Consider the following 14,116-nt stretch of genomic DNA (forward strand, 5'->3'; position numbering starts at 1 on the left):
AGACAATAACACAGGAAAATTTAAGAGAGTACAGCCATAATTACATTTATTAAAAGACATGCCACAACAACTAGAGTTAGGAAATTAGTTAGGTATAGATATCATGTAATCAGAAAACACACTTACCTAAAAAAACAGAATATATTACAGCACAAACAAAATCAAGTTCACCATGCACTACACAGTCACAAAATACGGTTCTTTAATACATCTTATATCTTCTTTTAGTTTTAAGTCATCTCCACAGGTATGGAATACTTTTCATGCAATGCCACAAGATGCTTTACAAATGAAAGCTTTTGCTTATTAAAATATACAGACAATCTTTATATAAAAACATTTTACATTTCCATTTGTTTCCCCAAACACTCTTTTGCCAGATTTAAAAAAACAAAAACAAAAACCAACCAAAACATGGTGTTATAAATATTTACAGTATTTTCTTGTGTTAGATGAACATTTTAATAAACTGAAAGGTAACTTTTATGAACAGATCATGTGAAATGAGGGAATGACAGCAATTCTTAGAGATGTTTACTTGAGTACAGTACTAAAAGCAACATATTAACTTTTTGCCTTCTCTCACATCATTTGGTTCACATTACTATCTCATTTTCCACTGTTTCTGCCACCAGTAATAGTCTCAAACAGAGGCCACTTTGCATTGGGTCTTCTTCCCATCAGAAAGAGTGTGAGAGAAAACAGGTTTTCATATATCTCAGTAAAACCAGAAATCTTTGGTCAGAGAGTGAAGTGACATTCTGATGCAAGAATCCGCTTGGTTAGTAACTTTTGTCTTGTGCTGCTGCAGTTCTATAGGGAACTTCTGCAGAAAGTGGGTAACATATTCAAAAATATTTGGAAAGTGCTTCAAATCAAGTTTATGTGTGGTAACTTCCCACTCATAAATAAAGCAGAGTTTCCAAGAACTGCAAAACTGCTTACGGTGATGACATTAATCTGCTAAAGTAAAAGCTTTCTTCATTTATCAAGGACCTTCAATTATGTAAGCATTTAATCCCTTTGGGACTGCTCCAAGCACAACATGTCATTATTATCTGAAGTTGGAAATAACGTGGGTTATGCTTGGATTCCTGCATATTGCAGGACAAAAGAAAAAACTGTAATGAGCAAGACAGTAGAATAATTAAATCTGTATTGAAACAGCTGTAGTTCACTTCTTGTATAGTCAGTAGGCAATATTAATTTTTCACAATACACATTTTCCAGAGGGGAAAAATGTATTTATTTTACTTAGGATACCTACAGATATGAAAAATCCTACATATAAAACTACTAAAGGCACAAAAACTTTGGTCCAATTTTGTTCCTATATCACATCCCCCATCAATAAAACCCTGAAGTTAAATACTTCAGAAATTCTATATTCTGTTAGCATTTGCTTGAAAAAGAGCAAGCAAACAATCTTGTATATAGCAAACCAAACTTCAGAAGACAAAGTTAAAGAAAAAATTCTGTGCAATCTGACTAGTATCGTTTCAGCACAACACTAACAAGACGAAGTCTGGTAGTTGTGCTCTAACTAGCAATGTATCAGGGGCAAATGTTAAGGCAAAACAATGCTCTTTGTAGGCAGCTGACCTCTCATTTGAAAAACAGAAGTATAAGCTACAGCATAAAATGGCAAGTAATAGGGCTACATCTCTTATAAAAAACCCCCGCTTACCACTTTCCTACTGACATGAATCAGAGGAGGGCAAGATAATTGATCAGACAGACCTGACTGGCACTACTACCCATAAAGACTAACAGTTTTCTTGGCATACAAACACAGGTTTGCTGTCTGTAATCAGAAAATGTCACAAATAGGCAAGTCTCCACAGATATGTGGAATATCTTCCCAATAAAAAGGACCTCAATTTATCAGTACACAAAACCAGTGCAACTTACAGGACCAGCAGACAAGGCAACTAAGTCAAATTATGAATCAAAGTTTCAGAAATTTGTTCTGATGTTTTAAGAGTTCTGCAGAAATTCAAGAAGTAGTTTTACCATTATATAACAAATCAAGGATAATTTGAAAAGGCACTTAGCTGCTCCTGGGCTGTTAAAAAGGCCTTATTACACTTTGAACCAAGTGTGCATCCATCAAAAAAAAAAATGGACTAGGAGGTAACTCAGAGTTGATTCAAGGACATGACATATACAGAGGTATAACCATACAGTCATAGAATCACAGAATATGAAGAAGTGGAAGGGATCCACAGGATCATCGAATCCAGCTCCTGACCCTGCACAAAACAGCCCCAAGGAATCACACCATGTGCCCAAATTCCAAACTTACACTGTGCACATTACCAGATACTTCAGAAACTAATAACATATGTTAAAGAAATTATAAACCTATCTTTAACAACTTAAGGCCACAGTATAGAGAAGATGAAGCCAGAATCCTCTTCAGAGTTACACAGTTAACAGGGAAAAAGGCAAAAGACATAGAATGCAGTACATTTAAAGCGTACATATTAAGGAAGCAAATTGACAGTGAGGACTGCCAAACAGAACAGCAAAGAACAGATAATTTGCTCCATTTGATTTTTTTATTTTTTTTTTACATGGACAATTTTTTGAGTAACTGCTCAAAGTTGTCCATAATCTGACTGAAAGGTACGACTACGGCCTTTGGAGGTTCCTTTCCATCCACATCACTGTAAGATTCTGTAGAATAATATCATTCTTTCCCAAATCCTGCTCTTTTCACAGATATCAAGGGATCTGCTATAGGCTTTAGAGAATCAAGAACTGAGATGCAACTGTGCTTTTGCACCAGGCACTATTGAGTCAAGCACAACAAATATTCCTTCTGCCATGATTCTTCACTAACAATGCATTGTAATAACTAAGGTGTTATGTTTGTGCTTTCAGTTATTCAAGGCAGAACACTAAAAGGGGAAAAGTAGCCTTACCTAGTGCCTTCATGCTGCTAAGCAAATGTTAAGATGTACTGTCAAGTTTCAAAGCTTATCTGCATATCTTGTAAAAGCAGATCTCCCTAAGAGGCAGCATCTTTCAGATACACACAAATCTAAAAGTATCTTGACAAGAATAATTTGGTTGCAAAAAATAGAGCAATAAAGATGAATAAAAAAGGATAAATTATACTTGTATCACAAAACCAGAAAGCTGTGGACACACACATTTAGAGAGCTAGGGAATTACAGCTTGGAAATTCTTTTCAGGCCTGGATTTCTCCTGACTCTCAGCTCCATTCTCAGGCTGACAAGCTGACTACAGCTTCAGTTAGGGAGGAAATCTCCCAGGGTGATAATATGGTGAAAAACAGAGTGGAATTCATAATAAAGATTAACACCTGGTGTCTTTCCCATGGGATACATCCTGAGGTACTGTCCCAAAGATGTTTTTCCCAATTGTCCAATGAGCTACTGTCCTGTCCTAGCTGCACGTAACACACTTTAAATACGGGCTGTCAGTACAATAAAGTTGGCCTTTTTTCCCTAAAGAGGTCCAGGTGTGTTGCTGTCCTTTCTCTCTCTTTGCAGCACAGTAACCACAAAAAGCAAACGTAATACCCACTTTCAGATTTTTCTAAAGTTGAAAATTTTTAAGATTCTGCAGGAAATCTTTCCATCAATGCTCACAGTGAAAGGGAAGGTGTTTGAAAGGGCCAGTCAAATCTGATGAATCAACAAATGCTTTCTAGGGCTGTGTCCCTGGCTGTGTGCCAGGGGTTTGGCTACTTTGACCATGGGACTTGCTTTCAGAAACTGGGTCTACTGAGGGCTGATGGGGTCCATCTGTCAGAAGAGGGCAAGACCATCTTCTGCCACAGGCTTGCCAAGGTGAGAAGGGCTTTAAACGAAAGATGCCAGGGGGAAGAGAACCTCAGTCCATCCCACTCCTACCAGTTTGGTGCCAGTGCCAGCAATAGATTGCCAGAGCCTGAAGACGGATCACAGGTCAGCAGAAAAGCACCAGAACACCACAAAGGAATTCCAGCTATTCCAGCCAGTAAGTCAGCTTCATTAGGGTCTCAACTCCAAAGCATTTATACAATAGCACATAAGAAGGGGAATAAACAAGAAGAGTTAAAGATGTGGGGGTGCCTACGATCTCGTTGGTATCTCCAGAAAGACAGAGAAGATGAGGCCCCTTACAGACAGAGAGAAGGCTCACAAACCTTGTTCCTCATGGGAATCTTCAACCACCCTAATATCTGTCAACACAGTAGCACATAAACAACCCAGGAGGTTCCTGGAATGCATTGATGGTAACTTCCTTCTTCAAGTGATAGAGGAGCTAATGAGAAGATATACTATGCTGGACCTTTTTCCCCCAACAAGGAGGGGCTGGTGGGAAATGTGAAGTCCGAGGGCAGCCTGGACCACAAGGACCACAAAATGGAGTTTGAGATCCTTAGGGCAGCAAGGAAGGTGCACAGAAAGCTCACTACCCTGGACCTCAGGAGAGCAGACTTCGGCCTCTCAAAGATCTGCCCCATAGAATATCATGGAATAAAGGAAGGAAGAGGGACCAAGGAAAACTGGTTGGTATTCAAGGATCACCTTCTCCAAGCTCAGGAGTGATTATCCCAACAAAGAGAAAGTCAGGCAAAATGTCAGGATGGCATTAGATGAACAAGGAACTCCTGGATGAACTCAAACACTAAAAAAAAAGGTACAGAGGGTGGAAGTAACAATATGTAGCCAAGGAAGAGGTTTTCTGAGAGGCCCAAGTCTATGAAACTATGAAAGCTAAAGCTTCACTTGAAAAGTGGAAATATAGCCTGTATTTGTAAAAAGGGAAATCAGTAAGACCCAGAGAACTGTAAGTCTGGAAGTCCCACCTTGGTTCTCAATAAGATTATGAAGTAAATGGCTTCCCTAAAGGCAAATTATGCCTGACAGATTGAATGGCCTTCTACACCAGAGTTATGGCAATGGTGGATAAGAAAAGAGCAACTGATGTCATCTACCAGGACTTGAGCAAAGCATGACACTGTCCCACAAAACTTCCTTGTCTCTAAACTGGAGACATAGATTTGGTAGGTGGACCTCTAGCTGGAAAAGGAATTAGCTGGATGGCCACATTCATTGTGGTCAACAGCTTGACCAATAACGAGCAGTGTTCTGTAAGAAAGAGCACTGGTACCAGAGCTGTTAAACACCCTTGTTGGTGGCACAGACAGTGGAATCAACTGCACCCTCTGCAAGTTTGCTGATAACACCAAGCTGTGTGGTGCACCTGGAAGGAAAAGACACCTGGAAGGAAAGGATAGCATCTAGAAGGACCTGGACAAACTGAGCAGTGAGCCTGTGAGAACCTCATATAGATCAACCCACACCATTCTGGGATTCTATGAAATCCAAAAGATAACATCCCTTAGGGGAATATTATTCCTAAGCCAGTTGAACTTTGCAGTACATAGCACATTCTGCATATTTATATAGTTGTGTTGTACAACACTTATTATAGCTACATCTGTGCAGTCAGACTGGCTGCTACTGTTGAGGACTACGTTCCCTGAGGTAGCTGGGGTGCAGCTGCAGTGGGAGCTGCAGGTGGAGCTCTGGCTGGTGGAGCCCAGGCAAAAAGGTCGTGAAGAGCTGACCCTCGGCACAACAAGGGGGACCTGTGGCCCAGCCAGGGGACAGGACACTGAGGCACGGCAGGAGCCTGTGATCCCAGACCTTCCCATGCTTAGACTGCTGAGGGGATAAAAGCCCAGGAGCTCCTTTGCTCTGGATCCCTCCTCAGAGACACCAGCTCAAGCTGTTTGTTTGTAATTGCACCATGATGAAATTATTTTAATGGTTGGGACACCTGAGACTGCTATGGAAAACCTGGGGTCCACCCAGTAAGGAAATCTGGTATGACAGTGGGAATGTGGGGGCAGAGCTGGGAAGGCTCCAGCTACAGGTGGTCCCAGCTCAGGTGGTGCAAGAGTGACTGCCAGAGTGGCTCCTGGATGGTCGGGCAGGGAAGTTTTCTTAACACTATATCTGTAATCAATTTACATACATCAAGGTAGTATCTGGCAAGCTACTATAAGGCTGATTTTGCAAAAATAATTCAGAAGGAAAATTTGAGAAAACTCACTACAGAATACTCAGGTCATGGTAGAAACATACTCTTTCTTCTAGAAAGATTAAGTCATACAAATCAGATGAACAAAACCAGTTATGAATGGCAAAACATTACAGCAGAAACAAATTCTGAAACAGTTAGAAGTAAATGAATACCATGCTTGAAATAAATTGGTCTTTAAAATGTGGTAAAATTAAATCAATTTTCAATTAATTTATGTGAAAGAAAACACTAGGAAAGAAAAGCTCTTAAAATGAAAATCAGCTTATTAAAATGCAACCAAAAGTCATTTGTATTCATCTGTACAGTCATGGCAAAACTTAACTGCATCTCAGCTCATTCCCCAAAGAGGAATCAAGATTCAGTATCAAACATTTTCATTTTTTCATACTTACAAAGGAAAGAATGATAGCATTCTATTACTTTAAGTTTAATACTGTAAAGTATTAAAGAAATGCAGAAACCCATAAGAGAATATTTTGATACAGCCAGTGTCTCTCAAAAAATCAGATGAAGAGCAGAAAATGAACTGCATTTGCTGTTTGGCCTTCCTATACAGGTTTGTTTGGTTTTTTAGTATATTTTTTCTGGGTGTGAATTTTTTATCAGTGAAGAACTACCATCAGAGAAGTGCAACTAGGTAAATTTAAAGAATTACTATGTGATTTTACAACAAATGAAACCTCATTCCCATCTATATTCAACCTCCTTAAGAAAGCACAAGAAATTAGAATTCAAAGTATTAATTAATGAAAAAATATATCTTGAAGTATAAATGAAAATATTTTCAAAAAGAGCAAGAGGAGAATTTTCACAAAGCCCACAATATTTTTGCAAGATACTTCAGATAACACTCTAGTCTATTGTTTCACACACACAGTATAAGGCACATCATAAGAAATTAGGTAAATACACAGTAATTTAAGTATTAGACTTTAGAATGGTAAAAAACCTCGAAGTTTAGTTTTTCTGCCCTGAAAGATGACCTTAGCAAAAATAGCTTCTTAAAAAGTTGAGAAACCATCATAGACCTGAATATTTTCCATAAGACTGCAAACAATTATTTAGAGAAATGTAAAAAAAATATTTTAAATCAAGACCATTTGCTTGTTTTATTTTCTCCAAGGTACTATTACACATCCCTTCATAGTAGAAATAGGACATCAAACTTCCAACCCACAGTCAAGTCAAGCTAATTCTCCAATACCACACCTTGAAGAAACTTGTCAAATACCTTTTATTCCATAGAGAGAAGGCACTGCCTTTTCTCTAATAATTTAATCTAAAGAACAGCACAGACTTTTTATTTTTATAAACAAGTTATTTGTAAAGATTCACCAAAGTATGAACACACACCCTGGTAATATAAATACTATTTTTAGAGGATACTCACAGTTACTGTTTGCTTTTCTTCAAGAAACCCAAGCACTATTTCACATTCAAATTAGTGTTTAATCTGCACAGAGTAGATTTACCTTTTCATTAAACATACTTGTTTGGTACATTGTAAAAGCACTCTAAATTGTTTTGTAAGGCTGATTTCAAACAAAAGCTGAAAGGATGTTCTCAAAATATAATTTTAAGTAGGAAATTTGATGATAAATATTGTTGCTAAAACTATTTCACAGAAGAATCTTTATATGGATGACATACTTCCAGCTAGAATTAGAATAAATAATCACTTAATTCTTTGTATATGAAGGAGGTTTTTCTATCAGGAAACGGAGTTGGTCACAACTGTCTCGGTCTCTATTTGAAGATTTTACTAAAACCATTATGCAGCCTTAAAGGGAAAATTCACAGAAAATTCAGATTGACGATTTTGAGAAGGAAACTCTGAGATGCTGGTTTTCTCCAAAGTCATGATTGTGAAGCTCAATGAGAGCGTGAACTGCTTCTTCCACAGAGCCCAGTTGGATAAGAGCCATTTTGCAATCTTTCCTAAAGAAGAATAAAAACTATTATTAATCCTAACCAAATTTTCATTAGCCAACACAGGAAAGTGGCATAAGTGGGTTTTTTCTCAGCTATATCACACACACTTCTACAGCAAAAGAATCAGAGCTATTTATCCATCTGCTAAAATGTAAAGATAGCAAAACTACATAAATTTTGCAAATTTATGGCTTAAAATCATGTCATTCTTTCATTACACTGGACCTCAAAAAGCTAGGTCAAAATAAGACTTGAAGACCTCTAAGAAATACTTGCATTGTCCATACAGATGGGATTATTGTAGCAGGTGTGATTGTACTAAAATAATGCTGCCAACTGACCTTAATTAATAAATATACATTGTCATCACTGTAATTTTTTATATGGCATTTTACTTACACAAAGCTTGTATTTTTTCAAGAAGTGAGCATTTACTTTCCTTAAACTTATTTTACTTTGAACATACATGGTATTTGTCAAAAAGCTGCATATTTTAGTTTAGTTATGCTAACCTAGTATTCAATTTAAAATTTTAAGACTGAAAGTATCATAAAAATCGTGATAGGTGTGCCACCTTTGCCTATAGCTATATATGGAATTCTGCCTGCAGTTATATATACATAGAAAGTCACAAAAAAGCAATTAGCTATTTTCCAGGATGAAAGCTTGCTTAGCAATTTTACAAGAGAACTTACTGGAAAAATTTGAAGCCTTTCACAGTAGATCCTTTACTTGTAAAAAGGTTCTTCAAATCATCGACAGTAACGGAAGGCCTAATTGGAAAACAAAAGACCAAAAAACAAACAAAACAAAAACAAACTCCCCTTAACTTGTAGAAGAGCACAGAGTTCTATAATAATATCAAGATCTCAATTTTAGTTTCTAAACTAGCTTTTGCTGTTTAAATTTAAATCTCCATCAACTCAAACCATGTCAACCCTTCAGCCCAAAACACTTGCCTTTTACTCTACATTTTAGTGTCATATTGTGCCACAAAAATATTTTGGGCACAATCTATTGTTCTTCATCCAACCCTGCTTCTTTCTCAGTAAAATTCAAATTGCATAACAATCTCCTAAAATCTTAAGGAAAACATTTCATCTTGCAATTTGTGCAAGTGCACGTCACATATTTTCAATTTTGAAAGATTTTCATTTTACTCAAAAAGCTATTTTCAGAGTGTCTTATAATTTCCTTTCTTACTTGGGCAAAATTCCAGTTTCCTTTTTTCCCTTCCTGTACAGTTGTCAAACAAGAGAAGCCTGTAAAAACTTACATTTGGCTGTTACTCCACACACTACTGATAACATTTTAGACATGAAAAAGGTTATTTCAGTCTTAAAGAACACACTAAATACTATTTTTTTTCTCACAACTTGCCCTACACATAAGAGATCTGAATTCTGTAAAAAGTGTTCTTTAAAATGTTAGAATTATTAGAAATTGTATCTATATTAAATAGCAATGCCAATGATGAATTTGTTGTCATGTACATTACCTCAAACAAACATGTCTTTAACCTTTGTGAAAATCTGTGACACATGATTTAATGTCAAAAACCAAAAGCATACTCTCAAGAAAATGTAAACTGATCAAAACTCAAAGAAGATAATTCCTTCAGTTATCCTCTTTGCTAATGATAAAAATGAGACAGTTAAAGGATTCACTTATTGTTAATTACATACCAGAATGACCCACAGCAGAATGAATTGTAAAATGCCAAGGAAAGAAAACCAAAACTTATGTCAGACTTTTAAATTTGACAACATAACCTGAAAACATCTTTCCAAGAAGATGACACATGCAGATACTCACGGAATGTTGGAAAGATGCAGGGTGGCAGATGGAGGAAAGATATTTTGGAAGTTCTTAGAGCAGGGATTCTTAAAGCGATGTAAAGGGCTATTGCTATAGTCCTTTGTCAGACCTTTGTCCTCTTGTCCCTCACGAGGAAGTTGAATTGTCTGATATTTTGAAAGAGTAGCATGCATGACCCTTCCATAAAGCCTCTGTCCATTCAAATAGTTGATAGCTAACCAGTGGAAATGTAATTTGAACAGGAATTAATGGAGGTGAAGAAAAGACAATTCTTTGTATACTAATACTGTTTTCTGCAAAGTGTCAAATTTCACATTCTAAATTTAAACTGCAACTTCCACATCTACCAGGTGAGCTATGTCACAACATTACATTTAAAAATGGTAAAAGGACATAATATAATCTCTAGTTCAAATGCCAAAAAATGCAAAACAACATTTCAATACAGACCAGTTGATTATTCTTAAATAGGTAGATAAAAGATAAATTACAGGAAAATATTATAATATATGATTAAAATAAATGACAGGAGAGTTGTATGTTTTAATTCTAATATTTACTAGATTGAGACTGACAGGACTTTTATTTAAAACCACATGTAGTAATGCAGCACAATGATGCATTTAATTTGTTTATGCTTGTCACTGACAGAGGACAAATTCCTCCTTTATATTAAACTCTTGTTAGCTTGAAGCATAACTGTGCCTTAAAAATCAATACCTAATTGAGCCTGGGTTGCATCCGCCATCTGAACCAAAGCAATTCCTCTTTTCTTAAACATGATCTTCACACGATGCACATCACCATACACACCTGTGGAAATCCAGAAAGGAAATTTTTTCAGAGCACTACTATGAAAAGCACAAGGCCAAGACTGTTTCTTTTGACTAACATTAGTGTTACAGAGACCAATCACCTCATTAAACAGGCTGGTTAAAATATTAGTAGAAGGAGAGTTTTAAAGTTTGTGTATTATTTTCTGGGGGTCATAAGTAGAGAAAAATCCCCCGGGTCCTAATCATACTACTACATGTTTATGTTCAGTTTTTAAATAGTGCAATAGTTGTCAAAGCCCTCTTAACTGAGGCATTTTAAAATATTACTCTGCCAAACACTGTCCCCTGCAACTAACGTACAAGCCAATTCTGTACAGCATTTCCTCTGATGCAGCCTCTGTTTTTTCATCTTACTTTGCTTTCCTATTTTTTGTAGTAAACAAATTGGACCACACACCGAAATTCTTCTGACAGTTACAGTTTTGTCATTATGGTATCTGTGGCTTTTAAGTCCTGACTCAACTTACTGCCATTTTAAAACCAGTGCGTTCTCTCATTGCATTTCCTGGACATGCACAGAGCAATGAAATTGGAATTAACTAGCAGGGGTCAGATAAATAAAAAGAACCACTAGCCCTGTGGTTTGTCAAGGTATATTGACATATCTTACCAAATAGGATGAAAAGTCCATAAGGTGTGATGGCCTGTTTAAATGATAAAATGAGTACATTATTTCTAAAGCCATGCAATTAAAGACATCTATTCCATAAGTGCATGGTAAACAAAAAGAATGGAAGAGATACTAATACATAAACCTGTCTCTCCAACAGCCATTCCCTGCAATAACCACAGTGTATGGCACTCTTGTTAATACACATTTGCTATCCACATGTCAAATACGTAAACAAGGAAACACTTCAGCTCATGCATTTTCATCACTCCAGTCATTCTATCATGCTGAAGAAGCTATTCATTTTTTAAGTAGCTTCATTATTTGACCTTATCCTTTCTTAGCTAGAAGCTCATTCCCTGAAAAAAATGAAAGACATGTGTTAAATTAAAAAGAAAGCATTAAAGAACTCCTTTGTATGTTGTAAAGAACAGGCAATATCAACAAAACTAAACCCAGTTTCTTCAAAATGTATTTGCTTTGTCATAATTTTTGTCCCCATTCCTCTACATGGCTGTGATATTCTAAAGGGAGACACTGAAAATTTAACTGCTTATGTATGAAGCATATAGAAGGCAGTATTTAAATTGTATTCAATTAGAAGCTGTGAATAGAAAGCTAAATATTGAAAGAAATTCTTTTTCTTCAATGATTCTCAATTAAATTCTTCTGTGCCAAGTACCAAAGAAGATAATTTACAATCTAATGCAGTCAAAATTTTTTCAACTGAGCAAAAGTTTCGCCAGTAATGAGTTCTAAAACTACCTGCGCACACTCTCTAGCCCTATTCCTTCTCAAATGTGTACCAAACATACCTAAACTATTCACAAATAGATGACATTGCAGCCTAAGTGAAAGGCCATACCCATTTATCTCGGTATTTAGTGGCAGAGAACAATTACTACTGATGTAAAATTTAACTTCACCAAGAGTTTATTCTTCTGGCCCAAATATTTAAATTCGAGTTTATTCTTCTGGCCCAAATATTTAAATTCAGGACGGAGATTTCTGTTTTTAAAAAGAAATTTCTTGTTCAAATGAGACAATATTTCTACTTAAAAAAACCCCGCGAGGTGAGAGGAGAAGGAAAGACAAAAGTAGTAATTTGAAATTAATGAAGGAATGTTTAAATGCCCACTGAAACCCTGCAACAGGAGAGAAATATGAACTGAAATAAGGACAACCAGATTTTCTATACAGAGTAAAAGGAGTGACAGGGGTCAGACAACCAATACTGAAGGACAAGCATTACAGAACTACCAAGAAATACATTTCCAACAGTTAATGCTGTAGTACATTCTTATTTTTATCCTTTTAAGAAGTTGAGCATTACTTAATACAATTATATTGTATAATGCATTACAGCACTAAGTTCTAAATGAAATCTTAGGTATGATTAGTACTTTGTAAATGATCAACGTCCTAAAAAGAGCCCTGACCTATACTTCACATGTGCTTATACTTAAGAGTCAAGCTCCTTTCAGATTCAGAAAATCATCTTAAATAGTCAGCTGCAGAAAGCACATCCTGAGCCATCATCAGAAAGTCACTGATATATTGAAAAAGTGACTTGTCTTACATCCCTATCTACAGCTGGGTTTTTGATGCTTACTGTGAATTTGGCTGTTAGTATGAAAATAGAAACAGAACAATTACTTAAAGAAACTGGTGAACAGATTTTTAAACCTCAGAATATGAAGGTAACTTCAATTGTGCCAACAAATCCCAGAAGTTTTACAGTTAAAGAAATGTACTGAGTATGTGTTACAAGAATTTTACACTGCTGCAATAGGACTGCCTATCAACAGTCAAAAAGAATTGTGTTTGATGGCCCTGGTAAATCTTGATTTTAATTTTTTAAGAATATGTATATTGCTTTTAATTAAGCACTGATCAGAGTTCAAATAACATGAGTAAGATTATACTCCAGCCTGTATCATTTCCACTACAAAAATAACTTTCCAAGTTGTCCTTGGTAATTTTAGTGCCACCACATGAAAAAGTATCTGTGTGGTACTTTGAAAAGTGAACATGGGTACTTATTAACTTTTAAAAATAAATGTACAATGTACCTGTATTCTTTTTCTTCAATTTCGAAAAAGTTGCAAAACCAGAAAGATCCTACACATGTTTAGAAAGGTTTGATTTGGAATGCTTTTATTTCCTTTTCTGTTCCCTCCTTTCCATTTAATTCCTTGGTTTTTAACCAATGTGAGGAAAAATCCTTTGCCTTCTTTACAGATAAAACAGCACACAGAGGAGTCATACTAACAGAGATATCATAAATTATCATTATGTATGTTGTTTACATCTTCAAACATTTCTCATATATGACCACAGACGTCTCTCTAATTACTAGCTACACTGCTAACATAGGGTTCCTAAAGTAAATTTTGTTAGGAAGCTTTTCACTGATGACTGGAGTTTTTAATCCTCAGCAATATTGCCAACTACCTAAAACAAGTACAGAGCTGGCCTGTTTTTTATATTATCAGCATAGAGAATTTCTCTTATTCCTTCAGCTAATGGCAGTTTGCAAGGATTCTGGCAGTTGGCACAAGGTGACATTTGCATCAGTTCAGCAATCAAACTTACTTCAGGGTTGAGGTTGCTGACTAGTAAAACAGAGTTTCCTGGAATACCAGGAATAGTCATGTGTCCAGGCGCTGCTGATGTGGTGACTGTCAGAGGACCAAGTGCTCCAGGAACAGCAGGACCTGGAAAGGTATAAACAGCATCACTTGACATCTCAAAGTGGAGAAGAAAGAATACACATGCAGCTTATATTTGGCAAAAACATCAATATTCGATTTTAAAATGTTTTTAAGGAATTTAGTTATTACTAGTAACT

At 36.2% G+C, this 14,116-nt stretch overlaps 1 protein-coding gene across 1 annotated transcript in view; it reads right to left on the reverse strand.

Annotated features, from left to right (window-relative positions):
* Positions 1-19: 19 nt before the first annotated feature.
* The window catches only part of PTBP3 (polypyrimidine tract binding protein 3), a 51,284-nt gene continuing 37,187 nt past the window's right edge, over positions 20-14,116 (reverse strand). The window contains exons 10-15 of the mRNA XM_014889216.2: positions 13,861-13,982; positions 11,266-11,299; positions 10,540-10,632; positions 9,817-10,033; positions 8,697-8,774; positions 20-8,007 (exon numbers count right to left, since the gene is read on the reverse strand). Of these exons, the coding sequence (XP_014744702.1) occupies positions 7,875-8,007; positions 8,697-8,774; positions 9,817-10,033; positions 10,540-10,632; positions 11,266-11,299; positions 13,861-13,982 (677 nt within the window). The 3' untranslated portion in view covers positions 20-7,874. The remainder of the gene's footprint in view (positions 8,008-8,696; positions 8,775-9,816; positions 10,034-10,539; positions 10,633-11,265; positions 11,300-13,860; positions 13,983-14,116) is intronic.

The sequence above is a fragment of the Sturnus vulgaris genome, chromosome Z, assembly GCF_052056855.1.
Source record: "Sturnus vulgaris isolate bStuVul1 chromosome Z, bStuVul1.hap1, whole genome shotgun sequence".
NCBI classification, from domain to species: Eukaryota; Metazoa; Chordata; class Aves; order Passeriformes; family Sturnidae; genus Sturnus; species Sturnus vulgaris.